Here is a 21,059-nt window from a genome sequence, read left to right on the forward strand (position 1 = left end):
CTCCCCACAATGATTTCCCCACCCCCCAGATTCCTCATGGGAATCCCCCCCGACCTAACCCGACCCACCCCCACAGGACTGACCATCACCCCTACCATCCCAAACCCCCCCACCACTGACCTCACCGTACATATACCTCCTCCCGCCCTCCCTGCAGGTACTATCCCCGCTCCTGACCTGACCGGTCCTCCCTCTTGTCCTATGACACCACACCCCACCGATGTCCAACCCCCCCAACCCCTTCCAATGTCCGAACCCCTCCCCACCCCCACCCGATGTCCGACTGCCCCCACACCACCCTGATGACCAACCCCCGACCACCCCCATCATGTCCCAACCTGATGTCCGAAACCCCCCCAGCCATCACACCACCCCTGATGTTTGACCAACCCCCTAATGTTCGACCCCTCCAACCTCACTAATGTCTGAACCCCACCATTCCCCTCCTATGCCGTCACTCCCCACCTCCGTGTCCTTCTTCAATCTAACAGAGCTGGACTGCGACACTGGGCCTTGGAGATAGCTGTGCTGCCTGGATCTTGCCCGGCCTGAGTCAGAAGATCAGATGAGACAGGCATGGAAAAAATTTAGAGTAAGTAATTGTTCACGGAGTGGCACTCTGACGTTGATTGCCATTTCTAGGAAATTATAGCCCAATATTTGAATGACTATTACAGGGAAAATTATTTAGTTTATACAAGGTAATACAACTAGCTGAAGCGCATATAGATGATTAAGAAACAGATGTTTGTTAAGCACTTCACTGATTATCATTAATTCTAAGAGAAGAGAAATTACTATTTTCTAGCCAAGTACTTTTTGCTGCACCTTTCAGACATTCTTTCTATTTTGGTTACCTGATTTTGCATCACCCTATTCAACTGACATTTAGGTTTTGTTGGGTTTCTTAGATATTTCAACTCACAATAGCACAATGCGTGTACCCACATCACATAGACTGCAGCAGTTCATCACCACCTTCACAAGGGCAATTAGAGAGAGGCAGCAAATGCTGGCCTTGCCAGCAATGCTCACATCCCATGAAATAATAAGAAAATACACAAATCTTTCCAATGGAGAGCACCATTGAATTCCTTACACTCCACATATCCAAAAAACCCTGATTTAAAAGTAAAGTGTGTTGATATAATTTGGAAGAAATTTCTATGGGAAGGAGCAGGACAGCTTACCTGAAGAACTAGACAGGCATTTTTCTTTAGTGGCTTGATGAGTGGGTATAGACTCAGTTTGGGTAGAGGTGCATCTGGATGCATTATATCCCACTTGTTTCTCCTATTCCACCATAAGCTATTTTTGGAAGGTGCTCTCCTTGCCATTGAACCCAGGTGAGGTCTCATGGTGAACAGTCCTCCAGCACCCTTCTTCTGATTTTCATAATTCTGTGGGTCAACATGGTGGTTACTCTGACGTGTTAAAACACCCATTGAAGCAAATCAAATGGAATATACTGACTGCACAGGCATTTTAGTCACTTACCTTCAGGTGAATGCTCCAGCTAGGACTTCCCCATGCCTCATACGTCTTGGACTCCACCCAATGGGCAGATATTGAGATTCTGGGGTGGCCAACCAACTTTCTGTCAGCACCCTTAAGAAGGAAAAAGTGGTTTGGCTGCTCCCCATGCCTCCCTCAGATTTTCTTGTTCACACAGGTACACTTTTGCTCCAACTCCACCCTTCTTGATTTGCGACAACATCAAACAGATTCTCTTGGTTGCCAGCATAACCATTACCTCAATAAAGATCTGTTTTAGTACCATCTGCATTTAACACATTCCACCATTCTATTAATATCCTTCAACTGAGGAAGGAAGTCTTTGGTAGCTGTGACAAAATTAAAGTATTTTTTGTCTAGTTTTGAATCAGTGGATGTCCCATTAAATACAAATTACACATGGTATTCAGCAACCAGCTAAAGCCAGTATGTTGTGACAGGCTGATCACAATAAAACCTTGCAAGTTTCATCAGTTACAAGCTTGAGAGAGCATGAGAGATCATCTGAACTTAAATGTGCAATTGATTCAGTTTATATGTTCTATTTTGAATTTGAGAGATCAGACATTCACAACTCACAAAATTCCAGTAATTCTTTTTCAGGTAATAAAAAGACTTCTGCTTAAGTTAGAAGGAGGCGATATTTTGAAATGTCAGGAAAGAAGCCAGTCAATGCTAGGTCGTTCAATATTATCAAAGAAAATAAAAACTTTAAAATGCTATTTGCAAAGTATTAGCTTAGTTCTTAGAATTGCAATCTCTTCATTACTTTTCCCACTCGAAGATTTAGTTGGAAATCAATATGTCACTATATTATAACATATTTCTTACATGGTTGTTCATCTTCTGTGAAATAAATTAGTTTGATATTTTAAAGTTAAAACAATGTGTTTATGTGGGATCTTATGAAAATGAAGAAGAATTATCAAACAGGGTTTATTGTTCAATTCACAGCATGCTGCCACATGTTAACCTAGATTTCAAATCAAGGATAGACACTTTGAAAAGTTTGAGGAGTTGGGACTTACCATGAGAATGATCTAAGATAGAAGACTAAAATTACCCAGGGTAAGAAGATTAGAAAATACCCCGAAATATAAAGGTGTTCTAATCCCTATTAGCAATGCCTTTTCTTTAAAAACATTTATTCTTCACTGAGTTTCCCAGTCATAGCTTGAATTAACACCACCAACATTTAATCAACTAATTTCTTTCATGAAGTTGTTTAGTTTTCTTCTGTTATTTTTTCTTCCCCTTCCCCCGGATTCTAGCATATGGTTTACAGAAATATGAACAACATTATCTGAAACAAAATACTTCATAGGTCATCCAATTAATTCAAAATAAAATAAATCTGGGGATAAGGTCACACAATAGGGCAACATTTTACATATCGGAGACTTATTTATCAGCCTTACCCAGAGAGGTTATAAGAATAACATGTGGGTAAGTGGAAACATCAATAATGAGATTCCTCCCAGGTTGTGGTCAAGGTTCTGTTAAATCATGGAGAAAGCATGATATTTGGAACAATGTTTAATAACATTGACTTTGGTTGACTGTGCAACATCTTGTGTTCATACTTTGTGTTCAAAAAGCTGAAAAAAGTATTCCATTCCCTACACTGGGAACCATCACCTTGATAATTCCAAAGTTCATTCAAAAATTGGTTTAAACAGAAATGTGATAACAGAAAAAGAAGTTTTGCTAAATATAGTCAATATTTTTAAATACTGTTCCAAATATCATGCTTTCTCCATAACTTAGGAGAACCTTGACCATAACCTGGGAGGAATGTCATACTGACATTATGAATGTTCAGTCAATAATTTTAAGAAAACTGGACACAAACAAGGTATTAAAATGGCTGCTGTAAACATGTGACCTTTGCATTTGCACTACAGACAGTACCAAATCTCAAGCGAATACCTAATTAAATACAGATATTCATAGCCCTCCGAGGACTTTAAAGATGGGCCAACACAAAAGACTACGGGGTTTTCCAGGCTGCATGTCTTCATGTTTCATGCTGAACAAAAGGTAAGGTTAAAAGTCAATTGGTGGCAGATTGAAGTGACTGGCCCCTATCGCCATCCCATTGTATCATGATGGCTTTCCCCATCCAAACTAAACTGGGTGGACTGCAGAGGTGTTAACCCACAACACAGGATGTGTAATCAACATAAACATTATGTCTTATTTGGAAAAGGTCTTGAACTTGTGGAAAGTCATGTGGTGAGGCAGCTATGTTTTTGTCTGCTTTCAAAAATCAGCTAAGAGTTGTTTGCAGTACTTCCTCCAAAGCCATCAGTTCAACCAGACTGTGAACCAGACCCAGAAACAAGTTTCAAAACATCAGGCAGCCAGAATACATAACCTGTTCCATAAGAAATACGAACACCATTTGCCCTTCGAGCCTGCTCCGCCATTCAATAAGATCATGGCTGATCTTCTTGTGTTTCGATTTCTACTTCCTCATCTAACCCCAATAACCTTTGATTCCCTTGCCCAACAAGAATCTATCTACCTCTGCCTTAAAAATATTCAATGACCCTGCCTCCATCACCTTCTGAGGCAGAGAATTCCAAAGTCACACAACTCTCTGAGAAAAAATATTTCTCCTCATCTCTGTCCTAAAAGGGCAACCCCTAATTTTAAAACAGTGCCCCCTAACTCTGGACTCATTCACAAGAGGAAACATCCTATCGATGTCCACTTTGTCAAGGCCGTTCAGGATCTTCTATACTTCAATCAAATCACCCCTCACTCTTCTAAACTCCATTGGAAACATGCCCAGTTTGTCCAATCTTTCCCCATAAGACAACCACCTCGTTCCAGGTATGAATTTAGTAAACCTCCTTTGAACCGCCTCCAATGCATTTCTTAAATCTCCTTAAAAAAGGAGACCAGAACTGTATACAATATTCGAGGTGCAGTCTCACCAATGCCCTGTATAAATGAAGCATATCATCCTTACTTTACGTTCAATCCCTTTCATAATAAAGAATAGCATTACATTAGCCTTATTAATTACTTGCTGTACCTGCATAACAACTTTTTGTGACTTGTGCTAGAACACCTAGATCCCTTTGCACCTCAGAATTATGCAGACGTTCTCCATTTAAGTTGCATGCTGCTTTTTTGTTCTTCCTGCCAAACTGAACAACTTTACATTTTCCCACATTAAACTCCATTTGCCAGATCTTTGCCCACTCACTCAACCTATCTATATCCATTTGCAACCTCCTCATGTCCTCTTCACAACATACTTTTCTACCTATCTTTGTGTCATCTGCAAATTTAGCTACCATGTCTTCACTCCCCTCATTGAAGTCATTGATGTAAATCTTAAAAAGTTGAGGCCCTAGTGCAGACCCCTGTGGGACGCCACTCGTCATGTCCTGCCAATCAGAAAAAGACCCATTTATTCCAGTTTCAAGTTCACGTGAAAACCAACCTTCCAGCTATTGGACAACAAGTAACCTCACAAACTGCCTTGAACCCTTCGCTTTATGAGACCATCATTCCAACGTTAATCATCAAATCCAATCAAAAGACCACAGGCCTCCCACGTGGGAGACTGAAGATCTTAAACCAGAGACTGAGATAACTGTAATGTGTAAAAGTGGATGACCTTCATCTGTATCCAATCTTTGTGTATGTGGGTGCAATAGTGAGACTGAACGTGTGTGACATTGAATTTAATTCGGGGTAAGCGTTTGAGAATAACAAATTTATTTTTAAGCTCACTGAGGCTGGTGCTGAATTATTTAATTGGAAAGCACACTCCAAGAAGAAGGAAAGACACACCTCCTTCCATACAAAATCTTCTGATTATGGGCAGAAAGAAAGCAAAAACATTCTTTCCATGACAACCATCTACAAGGTTCACTGCTGAAATTTACCACGCCTCTGTCAACAACACTTCCCAAACTCATGACCTCTACCACCTAGAAGAACAAAGGTAGCAGATACATGAGGATACCATCACCTGCAAGTTCCCCTCCACATCACACAATATCCTGGTTTGGAAATATATAATTGTTCCCTCATCGGCACTAGGTCAAAATCCTCAAACTCCTTCGCTAACACTGCAATTATTCAAGAAGCTCACCAGCCCTTTCTGAAGGTCAATTAGGAAGGACAACAAATGCTAGTCTTACCAGTGACATTCATATTGTATGAACAAATATAAAAATAAATTTCCAGTGCGAAGGGTGAATTCATAATTGTTCATCATAACTCTAGTGCAAGAGCAAGAGAACCCCCATGTAAATTTCCCCTCAAAATGTTTCAAAGAAGAGCAGGGAATAATTCCAGGATCCTGGCCAATGTTCATCCTTCAACCAACACCATCGAAAGAGCATTGCTCATTTATCTCAGTGCTGTGAGTCTGGTACCTTGCAGTGTTCAAATTAGATGCTACATTTGCCTACAAAACAATTTTGACTACACTTCAAAGCAATTGAGTGCCTGTGAAGTACTGTGGGACATCTTTAATACATAAACGGCACCTTAAAAATGCAAGTTATTTCTTTCTTTGTGGTAGAAATTGGAAAAGGACCATTTTCAGGTCCATAGCCAATGGCAGACATGGAGTTCCAGAGGCATCGCCTTGCATTAGTCTACAATTTGTAACTAGTAAGTGCAACTACCTACAAGATTTCTTTCTTATTTCACTCGTCCCAGTCCTCATCTGCAACTGGACAATTTTACTGGGAAGTGAACCAAACTTGAAGGCGTGTGGGATCACACCTGCTTGGATGGCTCAGATGTGACTTAATATGAGTGATGAATACTTGGATAGCTTTCCTCAGTAAGGCTCCCGATTCATTTTTGACAAAAGAACTGAGTATAAGGTTAAAGTGCATGTCAATGTAAAACCTTCTGGATGACGTGGAAATCTTGAATTAAATGGTCTTAATTGCAGACACCTTGACGTACATTAGGTATGGAAGACTAGAGAAATAAAGATCCCTTTAGCACTTGATATCTTGAATTAGCCCAGTAAGATATGCAGAGGATCTAGTTCTCTCTTGTAAGGCTTATGCTGATGAATGGTAAGTGCATTGACGTGGAAGGTGGGAGCCTTATTTTGGAGGAAGTAAAAATTACAATTTAGTGCATACCTGCGGAGGGCATGTTGAACATTAAAATATGTTTAGCCATTGTTTACAAAAAGCCATGTATGTCTTTTCTTGGCATTTGACAGCAACATAAACTACTTCCCTTTGATGGATGGACAAAGCTGCTGTGATGTGCCATATTGGTGGTTCTTCTCCTCTCCTATTCTGCACTTCATTTTCCCTCCATGTATCACTGTGTTTTATGCTACAATTCCTTCAATGAGATAGCATCCATTTCAACCAGGTCTGGCAAAATTCCACTGAGCAGAGAAGTAGAATAAGGGGCTGAATTTTCCTCCCGTTGTGGTGCGGAAGTTGATGGGCGGGCACATACGGGCGCACTTCCAATCGGCGCTCCTGATTGGAGGCGCAGCGCCATTTTACATGGGCGGGCCAATTAAGGCCCGGCCAGTATGACATCCGCACAGAAGTGCTATGCGCTCCCTGTGTGGGCGGGGGAGGATCCCTGAGTGCCGCCTCTACTTTCAAAAATATTAAAAATAGAAAAAAAAAATTTCCCTTACATGTCCCCTCATGTGACAACATGAGTTGGGACATGTCCATAATTTTTACAAAATCTTTATTAAAATTTTTTAAAGCCTACATGAAACCTTATCCAACCCGTGGATGACGTTTCATGTTTTTTCTACTTCCCACAGGGACTCCCGGCCGACCGGCCAATCTTACGGTTGGACGGGCAGGTCCTTTAATTACTTAATTGACCCTGTCAATGGCCTCAATTGGCCATTGACAGGTTGGCAGGCGCGCAGCTGATTTTGCTGCGTTCCCACCTTCCTGAAAATTTAAATTAGGCGCGCTGATGTCGGGAATTCCCCCCGACATCACCGCGCATCATTTTATGCATCAGTGAGCGGGCCCCGCTCCGGCTCACCGACTGGTAAAGTTCTTCCCAAGGTGTCTGCCTCTCCAATACCTGCATCGAATTTCTACCCACACTGTCTACAAGTGCTTGCCTTTGAAACTTTATTCTGAACCTTGTCTGTCTCCCCTTTTCTTACACTCAAATGCTTGTGCCAGACAAACGGACGTGGAAACCCTGATGATCAGGCACCATCACTTGCTCTTACTTTGCCTAGCACCAGCACAGAAATTGGCAGCCCACCTGACATGAATAGTGAGCCTAAGATGACTGCATCGGGGGATTCACTGAACACAAGGGAGCAGGAACGGGAGAAGGTGGCAAGGAAAGCCCACCAATTAACTGGAGGCTCATTCACATCTCAATTCTATTGAACAGGGCAGAGGTGTGGCTCATCATTTAAAAAATTATGATTTCTGAGCACCAACAATTATATTAGACTTCCTACCACGCATCTTCCAAAACATGTCAGATAGAATGGAAGAGTCTGCAACCCACTCGTGTCAGGTTTTCACGCATGGCATCAATATTTTGCAGTTAATCCTGGAGCATGTGGTCACCTCCACATATGCTGCAGCTCACCCACCTGTAACACCAGTAATAACAATATCTCTGGTCTACTGAAGCCATTCAGACTCTCGTCTAGTCTTAACAACTTACCCCACCTGAGACGGGCAGGGTGATAGAACGCATGGGTGTTTGACTCAGATCACTGGGCTCTGGGAGTCTGAGTTGCAGCTTGGTAGCAGGGCCAACCATGATATGGGAATGGAAAATGAGACCATTTCTCCCAATTACTTCACTTTTGCAATTGTATCTCCAATTATTAGCCTCATTGGTATCAGAAAGGAAGTTGGTCTAGACTGCCCAGCACACATCAACTTGTTGTGGTCGGCGATGAAGTCTCAGGTTTGAGGTTGCTGACTATAAGCATGTCTTAAATCTTTAAATGAGCCAAAGCAGTCTACCCCTTCCCATGCTGTAGCCACGTGGATGTCACCTTGTAGAAACACTAGAATAGATGGGTAATGGAGCATGTCAGGTAGACACTAGCAGCTCACACAAGGGTGACAAATAGGGTGTAAGCATTTCTCTAAGTCATTAGGGCCACAATGATATATACAATTGTTGTGTACAAAGTGTTCTTGCACTAACTGATGATCTTGCAATGTTATGCAACATGAATCCAATTAAGTATTGGGAAGACTGAAGCCATTGTTTTCAGTCCCTGCTCCAAACTCTGTTCCTTAACTATTGACTCCATCCTTCTCCCTGGTGACAGTTTGAGATTAAGTCAGTTTGTTTGCAACCTTGGTGTCACATCTGATCCTGAGATGAACTTCCAACCTCATATCTGTGCCATCACTAAGACCACCTATTTCCAACTCCATAACATTGCCTGACTTCGCCCCTGTCTCAGCTCATCTGCTGCTGAAATCCTCATTTTTTTGGTTACTACTACCTTGACTATTCCAATGAACTCCTGGCTGGTCACCCACATTCTACCCTCCATAAACTTGAGGTCATCCAAAGCTCTCCTGCCCATGTCTTGACTTGCAGCAATTCCCAATCCCCCATTACCCCTGTGCCCATTGACCTGTATTGGCTCCCGGTGCTTGATTTTAAATCTCTCCATGGCCTTGCCCCTTGCTATCTCTGTCGTCTCCTCCAACCACACACTCCTCTGAGATACCTGCACTCTTCTAATTCTGTCCTCTTATCCATTCCCAATTATGGTTGCTCCACCATTGATGGCCATGCGTTCAAATGTGTAGGCCCCAGGTTGTGGAATTCTCTCACCACACCTCTCAGCCTCTCTACCTCACTTTTCTCCTTTAAGACACTTCTTAAAACCTACCTCTTTGAACAAGCTTTCAGTCACCTGACCTTAAATCGCCTTATGCGGCTCTTTGTCATACTTTGGATGGGATTTTACAGCCCGCCTGCCGCAGGGATTGTCTGGTCCTACCAAAAGTCAACCATGAAATGGGAATGGAAAATGAAACCATTCCTCCTGATTACTTCACTTTTGCAATTGTGTATCTCTAATTATTATCCTCACTGGTACCACAAAGAAAGTTGGTCCAGACTGCCCAGCACACATCAAATTGTTGTGGTCTGCGATGAAGTCTCAGGTTTGAGGTTGCTGACTATAAGCACGTCATAAATCTTTAAATGAGCCAAAGCAGTCTACCCCTTCCCATGCTTTAGCCAAAGTCAATGGACTTTTGGCAGGGTCATCGAATATCCTGAGGCGGGTGCCGCCACAACGGGGCTGGAAAATCCCAACATTTGTTTTATAATGCTCCTGTGAAGCGCCTTGGGATGTTTCATTATGTTAAGGGTGCTATATAAGTTGTTGTTGTTTGGTATTGATGGAAGGACTGGGTCAGATGTTGGACATGGCTGTTAATTCAGGGGAGCATGGATTGTTCAGCTTAAATTCTCTTCAGGGAGATTCTGCCAAAGAGCTTTGGCTCTAGGCAACTGTTTGACGCCTCCCACTAGCTTGCCATTTTCTATGTCGTCAGTGTCCTCCTCCTCAAAACAAAGAAAGTCCTCCTCCATTGGTGGTTTTATTTGTTGTCTCCACTGGAGTGCATTCAGCACACTGCAATCAGGTGGAACACTCTTTCTGGGCTATGTTGCAAGAAGTCACCTGAACTGTCCAGACATCTGAATCATTGATTGAGGACTCCAATAGTCTGCCCATTCATCTGTTCAAATACTGAACATAGGTTTCTAAGAGCTATCATAAGGCTGATGCACAAAGGAAAGCCCTTGTCTCCAAGCAACTAGTGCTTAATGTACTGTACAGGGACAAACAAGGGAGGGATAGATATCTGATGTAATATAAAAGAATCAGATAGCAACAGCTAGGAAAGTGGATATTGGCCTGCAAGATGTGTTGCTGTTCAGTTGCAAACTATTAAAGTGAGCTTCTTGTGACTTGTAGAAGTGTCCACGTTGTATGGGGGAGCCTGCAGGATGACGTGGGTGCTGTAAATGCTCTGGACTTGCAGGTGTCCTGCAAAAACCCAAAGTTCTGCCCTGCCGTTTCTGCAATCAGTGGAAAAAGTGATACATGTTTTTGCAACAGACAGGGTATCAGTCGTTGCCTGTTTAATATAAACATGGATTACAGAGTAATTGACGTTTCTCATACATATGTCCCCGAAATGACTGAAAAGGGCCGAAAACAAAGAAGTTCAGGACAGCTGTGATCTTGACAACAACTCACAGTGTCGTGCTCACTGTAGCAGTTGGCTGCACATCTTGTAGCATGTAGTGCAATGTTCTCATGGATTATTTGTAAAATCAGTCTGTCTTCTATCTGAACTGCAGCTATGTTATTCAGGGCCTACAAACTCTATTGGAAAGGTGAGAATTCCTCTGAACATGCTACTTTTTGTTGCTCTCTCTTGAGCTGTAGCTCAGTTTACAACTTCCTCCTGCTTCTCCTGCCAGAGGAGGATTCTATCAAGAAACAGTTGAAATACTAAAAATTTCATTACAGATCAGGGCGTATAACAGTGACTAGAAGAATGTTTAAAACTGTTATGATGATAAAACTCCACAATCTATTGCAAGAAAAATGTCTTCAGATATTTGTTACTACTTGTTCCAATGTCAACTGAAAGCTCCCCTGATGTAGCATTTAAACTGTCTGCCTCAAAATTTGAACAGCTCATGGTTCATGGACGGAAGAAAAAAGTGACATTCATCAGGCAGCAAGGACGGAAAGAGGCATCAGTGTTGTAATCAACTCAATTGATCAAGATTTAAATATATCCACAAGGCTCCTATTTGCTTTCAGACGAGAGATTTGGGTGCCAGGAATTATCCTGCCCCATTTTCTCCGCCTCTCCAGAAAACCAGTTGAGCTCTGGGTGGAAGAAATTACCATTCAATTTCCTGTCCATTATCAACACACTCTTCTTCATGGATTGTAACCTTGAAGTAGTGGAGAATCTTGTGCACTCCAACAATCCCTTTATTAATGCCCTCCGGGGCTCCCTGGTCCTGGTAGGGCCAGCTATGGAGGCAAGGTCAGGGAATGTGCCCAACAAAGTGCGGCCTGTAAAGTCCTCAACATCAGAGTTAAAGCCAACCCTGGCAAGACTCCAGACAGGCGAAAGAAGACTGTGAAACTCAATGGCTGTGGAGACGAAAGAAGGCTGCAGCGACAAGGTGGTCCTGGTCATTGTGGCTCAACAAGTCACTGAAATCTGACCATTGCCCCGTCAAGGTCATGTGACAATGACACGCCCCGAGGTCCTCACGTTAAACAAGGTCACGTGCAGGTTTCTACCAGGGTCCATCTACCAAATCCTGCGGTGATGGAGAATTGGCAACAGGGACAGGCAGGGCTATTGGGAGTTCCGATAAGAATCTGCACATAGGCAGTATGTGCATGAAAGTCACTGAACACCCATGTTGGGACAGAGGTATCCTTGGGAAACAGCATCTATGACTGAGCAGTCCACTTCTCACCCTCTGCTCACCCCAGTCAGGGAAGGGGATAGAAAAGATGCCCTAAAAATAGGTGGTCACACTTTCACCTGGCTGGGGAACCACACGCTGTGGAATCACCATCTTTGTGGTCAAAGAAAGAATATTCTACAATTTGCTCCTTGGAATTTTTGAACACTCATGGATAATCTCAAGTAACTGTCCAGAAAGAAGAACTGCAATCATATCACGTGAAGTATCAAACTGACATTGCTGCCCTCAGTGAGATTCACCTTCCTGCAGCGGGGCAGCTAAAAGAACAAGCAGGAGGATACACATTCTACTGGAAAGGAAAGGCTGACAACAACCCTTGTGCCTTTGGAGTTAGTTTTGCCATCTGGAATAGGATCTTGGATGTACTGCCAGAACTCCCAAAAGCTTCATGACACTTTACCTACAGTTCTGCCATAACCAATATGCTCCCTTCATCAGCACTTATTCACCAACTCTTGACTCCGATGAAATTGTTAAGGAAAAGTTCCATTCTGACCTTGGTGAAGTCCTCACTGCCATGCCAAAAGATCATCCTTCTGGGGACTTTAATGCCTAGGTTGGCTGTGACTCTGATGTCTGGAGTGGAACCATTGGGAAAAACATATGGGAAAAGCTAATGCCAATGGTGTCCTACTGGTGACAAAGTGTGCTCAGCATGGCCTCATTATAATAAAAACTCTCTTCAGCCAGAAGGACAAACACAAAACCACATGGAAGCATCCTAGATCAAAGCACTGACAGCTCCCGGATTATGTAATTCTTCGAGTCAAAGATCTAAGTGATATCTGTATCACTTGATCCGTGAGGGGGAATGATGCGTGCTGGACAGATGAACTTCAACCTAGAAACAAGATATCGCAAGCCCAAAAGTCCAAGAGGAAGAAGATTGATGTCTCTGCCCTAAAACAGTCTGACCAAAGAAAGGAAGTCCAAGTGAAACTCATGACCAATCTGGAAAATCTGCACACATTCAACTCAACTAAAGAACAGTGGGATCAAATAAAGTCAGCTGTGCTGGGCCCCTGTGCCCAAACCATTGGATTCAGGCATCATCAAAACCAGCACTGGTTCAATGAAAACAATGCCAAAATATGTGACCTCCTAGAACAAAGAACAAGCAGCCTTCATTGCCTGGCAGGACAACCCAAGGTCGCAACTCAAGAAAGCAGCATTCCAACAGTCAAGGCTGAAACCCAAAGACAAATCCAGAAGATAAAGGGCATGTGGTTGGAAGAGAATGTCTGAGAGATCTAACCATATGCTGATCATCATGACAAGCAAAGCCTTTTTGAAGCCACCAGGGCCATCTAAAGGCTGATGGCAAATGGACTAAGTCCCTTTTGTTTACAAGATGGTGTTTCTCTTCTTAAAGATGACAATGCCATACTGCCACACTAGAAAGAACAGTTTCAACAATGCCTCAAACATGAATCCACAGCGGCAGCTGATACTCTCCTGGCTATCCCCCAATGCTGCGACAAGCAATCAAACAGATGTAAAGCAACAAAGCCCCGATGGTATTCCAGCTAAGATCTTCCAAGCTGGCAGACTTATGCTCAAATCAAGACTCCATGCACTCATCCTAAGGACTTGGAAGGAAAAATAACTCCTCCCCCTCCATCCATGCACGCCGCCCACCAACCCCCCCCCCCCCACACAAACCTGTATTCAGGAATAAGACAATCATAACTATTTTCAAGAAAGGAGATAAATCACACTGTGAAAACTATTGAGGTATTTTCTTCTTGTCCGTAGCAGGGAAAATCCTGACACATATTCTCCTGAATCGCCTACTTCATGCAGCTGAGGAAATCCTCCCAGAGACACAGGGTGGCTTTAGACCTTCCAAAGGAACCTCCAACAGGGTCTTGTTGTCAGACAAATCCAAGAAAAACATCAAGAACAATACCAGGGACTCTTCATCCATCAACCTGATCAAAGCATCTGACTCACTAAATTACGAGGCTCTGTGGATTGCGCTCCACAGTTTTGGATGTCCAAGAAACTTCTTCACAATCCTGCAATTGCTTCATGGTGATATGACTGCAACTGTCTTAAGTGGGAGATCTGAAACAAGTGCCTTCAAAATCTGGACTGAGGTCAAATAAGGCTATGTGATAGCCACCGTACTATTTACAACCTTTCTGACAGTGGCTATTCACCTCAAAGATCAACTGCTCTTTGGTGTCAGTATTAAATATTATCTACATGGAAAACACTGTAATCTTGGTTGCCTCTGTGCCAAAATTGAACTGACCTCCGTAAATGTACATGATCTCCAGTTTGTGTATGACTGCTGTGTCGTTGCCCACTCACGATCTCTTCAATTCTGCAAACAAAAAACTTGGCCTGTTCCCTGCATTTTGCCAAAATAAAACTCATATCAACGCACACCTGGTCAGCCAACTATTCCACCTCTCACGTATGTTTTTTAAGTCTAATAATGAGGATGAAACCATTATCAATTGTTGTAAAAACCCACCTGGTTCACTAATGTACTTTAGGGAAGGAAATCTGCCATCCTTACCTGGTCTGGCTTACATGTGACTCCAGACCCTCAGCAATGTGGTTTACTCTTAAATGCCCTAGGGCAACCAGGGGTGGGTAATAAATGCTGGCCGAGTCAGTGACGCCCACATCCCATGAACAAATGTAAAAAAAAAACGGAGAGACTCTGGAATATGTTGAGCACTTCTCATACCTTGGCAGCTACTGTCTCAAAAGGCCACCATTGACAGATATACAAACCCAGTCAGCTGTGCTAATTCAGCCTTCTATAAACTACGACAATGAATATTTGACAGCAAATCATCCACAAGTCAATAAAAGTCCTCATGTAAAAAGCAGTTGTCATCACCACACTCCTGTACTGCAGTGAGACCTGGACTGTGTCTCAGCAATACATAAGAGAGCTAGAAAATATTCCAACAGCAATGCCTCTGCCGCCTCCTCCAGATTCAATGGGAGAACCTGTGAACAAACGCTATTGTCCTTCTTGAAGCCAGGTCCACTAGCATTCAGGCAAAACTCCTGCAAAACCAACTTTGATGGACTGGACACTGCATCTGAATAGCTGAAAACACTCTCCCTCACTAGGTCCTGTTTTCTCAATGCTTCAAACAGCCAACATTCCAGGGGAGGACAAAGAAATGCTTCAAAGACATTCTGAAACTCTCCTCAAAGCGCAGCGTCCTTGGCTTTAAGGACTTGCCACCAATCATTTAGAATGGCGTCAGCTTGTCCATCAAGCTGCATCATGCTTTGAGTCCAACACCTTAATGATGAGGTAGAGTGGTGGCAGAGTTGGAAAGAAAGGAAGAAAATCCTACACTCCAAATCCCACTATCTCTTGTCCTGCCACATGTGTCCAAAGATCTGTGGGTCAAGAATTGGCCTGTTTAATCACATGAAGACCCATGGCAGAAACTCATAATCCTGAGTAGGCATCAACCCCAAATCAATGGACAGGCAATAACAATGATCAGTGCACTCTGCAGTCAACCATGGCAGCTGCTATGAAGATGGATTTAGACCTGAATAATGTGCTCCTGCTTGTCAGACAGCAGTTGCAGAGTATTAAAATGGAACCGCTCAAGACTCATGAAAGCAAGTGTGTTATATAAAGGAACCTGCATAGTGATATGGACACAGTAAACAATACCATAAGAGAATCCTGCAATCTGTGCAAACACCAGAACTCCATTCTGCTATGTCTGGCCATCCATGAAGAAAGCGGTGGATGGGTTTTCTCTAACTTTTCTGATTTCTATCATCTGGGGAACCTTGGTGTGAAAATCTGGGACTCCACCTTAGGTCATGCAATCCAAGGCAGAGTGCATAAGTGTGCTGACTGTTTGGGACTAATTGTCCCCTTTCCTTAAATATAAAGTGATTTTTATTGTCAACGTCAATTAAACAAATTTTACTGGTAAATATATTACTCACTACTCCAGAAACTTAAAAAATCATTTTTAAAGCAATAGAATGTCAGAATTATCTAACATTTACAAATCAAAAAGCTAATTTGAGTCATATTGCCAAACAACTGTAGAGCCCAGAAACAGCATTTTTGCCTGGCATCTTAGTCCAATCTGGCAAAGCTACATTGGGGTGAATGGGAAGAAACTAAGGAGAACAAAAAGAAAAACCATTTTAAATTGAAGAAAAATAAGAAGACCTTAAGTCTGATGTTATGATAGACATGGTAGGCCCCGTGTTGATACCCAAACACTGTATCACTGTAGTGAAATAATATAAGCCATCCAAAAGTTATTTCATGTGAGTTCCTGATCTTGATCTTGCAATCAAGTTGAAACATTGGGCAGAGAATAAACCTCATGGTGTGGGAGAATTGACCCAGCCTAGTCAACTTTATTTGCTATCACATGCCTTGAGTAGGCCAAGCCAAGGGTAGCATCAGCAGAGGTTGGAGACAAGTTGCCAGCCCAGAGTCTTACTGGGGAATGATTCAAAAATTGGCAGGATACTAACTCTTAAGCAATATATATATATATATATATATATAAAAATTTACAAATATGGTATGCTGTTACTAATTATATACAACAGAGGGGAAAAAGTACTGCAGTTCATATGATTCCACATATTTCATTTAGAGTCATTGTCACTTATGTATTAAGGACTATATTTTCTTTTGTTTGCTTATTTAGCAAAATAAAGCCAATGTGTGTAAAGTGGGATACTGCACTATTTTTTTTAAATCACCTAATTAGCATTAAACTTTTAAAAACATGTTCCTTATAATCTAACAAGTAAACCATACCTACTTAATGCATGCACGCCTTATCTAATCACTTACTGGGGCTAGAAGAGTTTCTGCCACCTGGCTACTACAAGGGCTGGCTTTTATCTTCACCTTTTCTTGTGCCCTATAAAAAATTGCAAGTTTATGTTGTCAACAAAAAAGCGGTATGTCTTTGATCTGATGCACCCAAACAGGAACAAGGGACAGGGTGATGGTGGTCTTTTCTGTGCATCATGAAACCAATTGGCAAAGTGAGTTAACGTCTTCCAAACACCTCTGACATTTCAGTTTGAATCCAGCCCCGATTTATGAGGTGAAAGTCTATTTTTCCTATTGATATGAGTCCTCTTTAAAAAGGATTTGGACAGTATTGATTCAGTCCATACTGACTATGTTGTCTTACACAAAATAGTTCATCTTTTGGCAGAAGCTAGGTTTAAACCTATAAATTCAGTCAGAGGGATAACAACAGTGAGTGTGAGAAACAGAAATGTGACATTGGTGTGGCTGTCATGCTCTTTGGTGGATGAAATAAAAGCACGTTTTTGGAACAGAACTTTTCTCTGCACCTAAGTAATTATGTACCTATCAAGGAGCCAAAGTGGAAAAGTGATCCATTTTTCAACATTCCTCACCAACAAATACAAATTCAACCTCTTGATTTTTTTCAAAAGAATCTACGTTTAAACCTGATACTGAAAGCTAGCTCGTTTATACAAAGAATGGGCTTGATGTATTTCAATTTGATAGCAATCTGTAAGCAATTGATAGGTTATACCAAAATGTTGTCGAGATTGGTATTTGACAATATTATGATGAGCCAGGTGTATGATAATGACAATGATTGTTACTTTAACAGAATAAACAAAGGATTTAAAATTTAGGAATTAGAAATTAGGATTCAGTTTACACTTAGATGACAGTGGAATGGCAACTAAGTCAGTAGATAAGGATCTGCTCCAGGTAATCCTGTATAAGAACAGTGTATGTTTGTGCAACATGAAAGACACAGAAGAGGGTTTTTTTTTTGTCTAGATACAGTTATAAGACCTTATGCATCAAAATGCTGCTCTCAGGATTGTGGTATATCAGAGTGGGAGTATGACTTTTTCCTTTTGGCATTGTCTCAGGTATGCCACTCTAATACTTCCTCACTTACCCGAGGCCGCTCTCCAAGGCCACTGTAACAGAATGAAGGTTTTACAGGGGATATTGTCAGTTTTGTTCTACCCTGTTACTTGCCTATAACAATCAAAATATTAACCAACTACAAATCACAAGTGAAGCTTGTCAAATTAGGAACTATGTGTGATTTTGACTGTGCATTATATAAAGAGTCATTAATACAGTCTCATGGAGAAATCCATTCATAGACTGGTATATCACTGATAGTTTTTTTTAAAACATATTTCCTGAGTAGTTACCTTGAGTTTGACACTGAATTATCATTGGCGTCAGGATTAAGATTTTTATTGGGAGGTATTGAAGTAGTCATTCCAGTATGGATGCCAATTGGAGGGATGCTGGCAGCTGTTGTAGCATTTAGAGCTTCCCCATTATTGTTCAAATCTTTCAGAGAAGTGACTGCTGGATTTGTTTTATTACAGTTAATATACTTCCCTTCAGTTATTCCTGTTTGCTTCCCTTCAGTTCCTGTTTGCTTCCTTTCAGTTCCTGTTTGCTTCCCTTCAGTTCCTGTTTGCTTCCTTTCAGTTCCTGTTTGCTTCCTTTCAGTTCCTGTTTGCTTCCCTTCTGTTCCTTCAGGAGAATTTTTCTGTATGGCTTCCCGAGGCATTTGAAAAGATTTCCATACAGTTGGATGATCTACTTGTTCTGCCTTTATTGTTTCTGCTTTTGTGCTAGTACGTTTGTATTTCCTGCTTTTAGGTTCCTTGTCCTTTGTAGCATCCTGTATGACAAGAAAATTGCATTCTGTATGATTAAGCAGTGTAAAAAATAATTTGGACATGACTTGTCCTTTTGGAGCTTCTTGAATTAACTTTGATCCCAAACATCATTCAAAAGCATAACCTACGAGGAAACATCAGGTTTTTTTCTAATGTTGGCCAGTATTCAGATTTTTTAAAATATATGTTGCAGAGGCCACTCTGGACTAGAAAAAAAAGCCAAATTTTCTAAAAGGCAAAATCTGTTAACAGTCAATTATGATTATTGATTTAAGGTTTAGATCAAAATTCTCGTGTGTCACAATGACCCAATCACACTGGTGCCATTGCACTGAAGTACACAATTCCATTTGTCCAATTCTGCCAAGTTTCAGATTGGAGTTGTGCCACTGGGGGCAGACGCTGGACAGAGGTCGCACTTAATGACGTTTCTTTACTTAAAAGCTAAATCCCACAATTATTACTAAATTACGATTTGAGAAATACTTAGGGCGGGATTTCCCAGCCCCGCTCGCTGCCGGGATTATCCGGTTCCGCTGAAAGTCAATGGACTTTTGGCTGGGCTGCCGAATCTCCTGTGCCGGGTCACACCACAATGGGGCTGGGAAATCACGGCCTTATTAAAATATTAAGCTTCCTAATTTAATTTTGGTTTGAAGTTATGAACATTGCAAATGGTATGATCCCTGTTCTGGTCATGCAGAAGATTATAAGAAGAGTAGGCCATCCAGCCCCCTCAAACCTGTTCTATTTTCAAGCCATTCAATGAAATCAAGGCATATCTATACCCTAACTCCACCATGTTTCCACATCCTTTAATAACCTTGGCTAGCAAACATCTATCAACCTCAGATGTAAAATTATTACTTAAACTAGCATCAACTGCTTTTCGTGAGAGACAGTTCCATACATTTAACTATGGCCCAAATCTTCGGGTCTCCAAATCATTGGAGACTAGAGGTATGACCAGTAATGTGCTCGCGACCCTGTAAAATTCCTGATGCGCTGACCTACATGGGAATTGCCCAGGGTGTGTCAACCTCCAATAGGCAATTCCCCAGCTCCCTACAACTCTCCATGAATGTCTCCAACTATGAGCTAGAGTCAGTAACTTTTGATTGTTCTGATTTACATACCTGAACAGGAAATGTTACTCAGAAAAATCCTAGTCTAGCTCCTGAGTAACTCCAGAACTGACATCCTAATTACTCACCCTGACACCCCAACTACCCTCCTGAACCCGATTACCCCCGCCAGCCACTCAACTACCCCCACCAACCACCCAACCAAACCCCCGACCGCCTGACTTACCCCTCAGACATGGCTACCACCTCACCCACTGAAGCCACCTGCTACCACAACCACCTACCACCTCACCCTACCTATCTAGCACCCTACCCATCAAACACCTCACCCACCTTCCAGACTACCCCTCTACCACCACACCCACCTGCCATTCTACCCAACTACCATACTAGCCATCTGCCGCCCTGCCCACCTACCACCTCACCCACCTGTCACCCTATCCACCTGCCACCTCACAGGAAGTTTAACAAAAATTGTACGCTAGCGAATAATGTCGTTGCAGGCAATAGAAGTAAAAAAATTAAATTAAAGGTTTTTTATCTGAATACACAAAGCATCTGCAAATAAGATAGAAGAACTAGTGGCAGCGATAGAGGTAAATGATTCAGATATAATTGCCAATACAGATTATGATCAGACATGGTTACAAGGTGATGAAGGTTGGAAAATAAATATTCCAGGGTACAGAATATTTTGGAAAGCCAGGCAGAATGGTGAAGGAGGAGGGGTAACCCTGATAGTAAGTGATGACATAAGGTCGTTATGTCATCACTAATGACATCAGTCAGAAAGGATCTGGCCTCTGAAGATCTCATGAAGTAGAATCAGTATGGGTGGGAACTAGGAATAGCAAGAATCAAAAAACAATGACAGGAGTAGTTTATAGGTCCCCTAACAGTAGTTAGACTATTGGGCAGAGCAATAAACAAGAAATTATTGGAACTTGTAACAAAGGAAATGTAATTATTGTGGGGGACTTTAATCCTCAGAGACTGGGAAAATCAAATTGGCAAGAGTGGTCTACAAGATGAGTTTATGGAATATTTTGGTGAGTTTCCTTTTTTTTTATTCATTCACGGGAAGTACGTTTCGCTGGCTGGGCCAGCATTTATTACCCATCCTTAGTTGCCATTGAGAAGGTGGTGGTGAGCTGCCTTCTTGAATCGCTGCAGTCCATGTGGTGTAGGTACACCCACAGTGCTGCAAGGAAGGGAGTTCCAGGATTTTGAGCCAGCAACAGTGAAGAAACAACAATATATTTCCAAGTCAGGATA

At 42.0% G+C, this 21,059-nt stretch overlaps 1 protein-coding gene across 5 annotated transcripts in view; it reads right to left on the reverse strand.

The window, feature by feature from the left end:
• The window catches only part of LOC121280754 (cyclin-dependent kinase-like 4), a 173,341-nt gene that overhangs the window by 22,460 nt on the left and 129,822 nt on the right, over nucleotides 1-21,059 (reverse strand). For 2 of the 5 annotated variants that reach the window (XM_041192915.1, XM_041192914.1), the window contains exons 9-11: nucleotides 18,217-18,701; nucleotides 16,847-16,916; nucleotides 1,191-1,400 (exon numbers count right to left, since the gene is read on the reverse strand). In XM_041192915.1, the coding sequence (XP_041048849.1) occupies nucleotides 1,191-1,400; nucleotides 16,847-16,916; nucleotides 18,217-18,701 (765 nt within the window). Of the gene's footprint in view, nucleotides 1-1,190; nucleotides 1,401-1,605; nucleotides 1,781-16,846; nucleotides 16,917-18,216; nucleotides 18,702-21,059 lie in introns of those variants that run through there. The other 3 variants (XM_041192916.1, XM_041192917.1, XM_041192918.1) reach the window with 3 other exon arrangements.

This window comes from Carcharodon carcharias, chromosome 8, assembly GCF_017639515.1.
Source record: "Carcharodon carcharias isolate sCarCar2 chromosome 8, sCarCar2.pri, whole genome shotgun sequence".
In the NCBI taxonomy this organism is placed as follows: Eukaryota; Metazoa; Chordata; class Chondrichthyes; order Lamniformes; family Lamnidae; genus Carcharodon; species Carcharodon carcharias.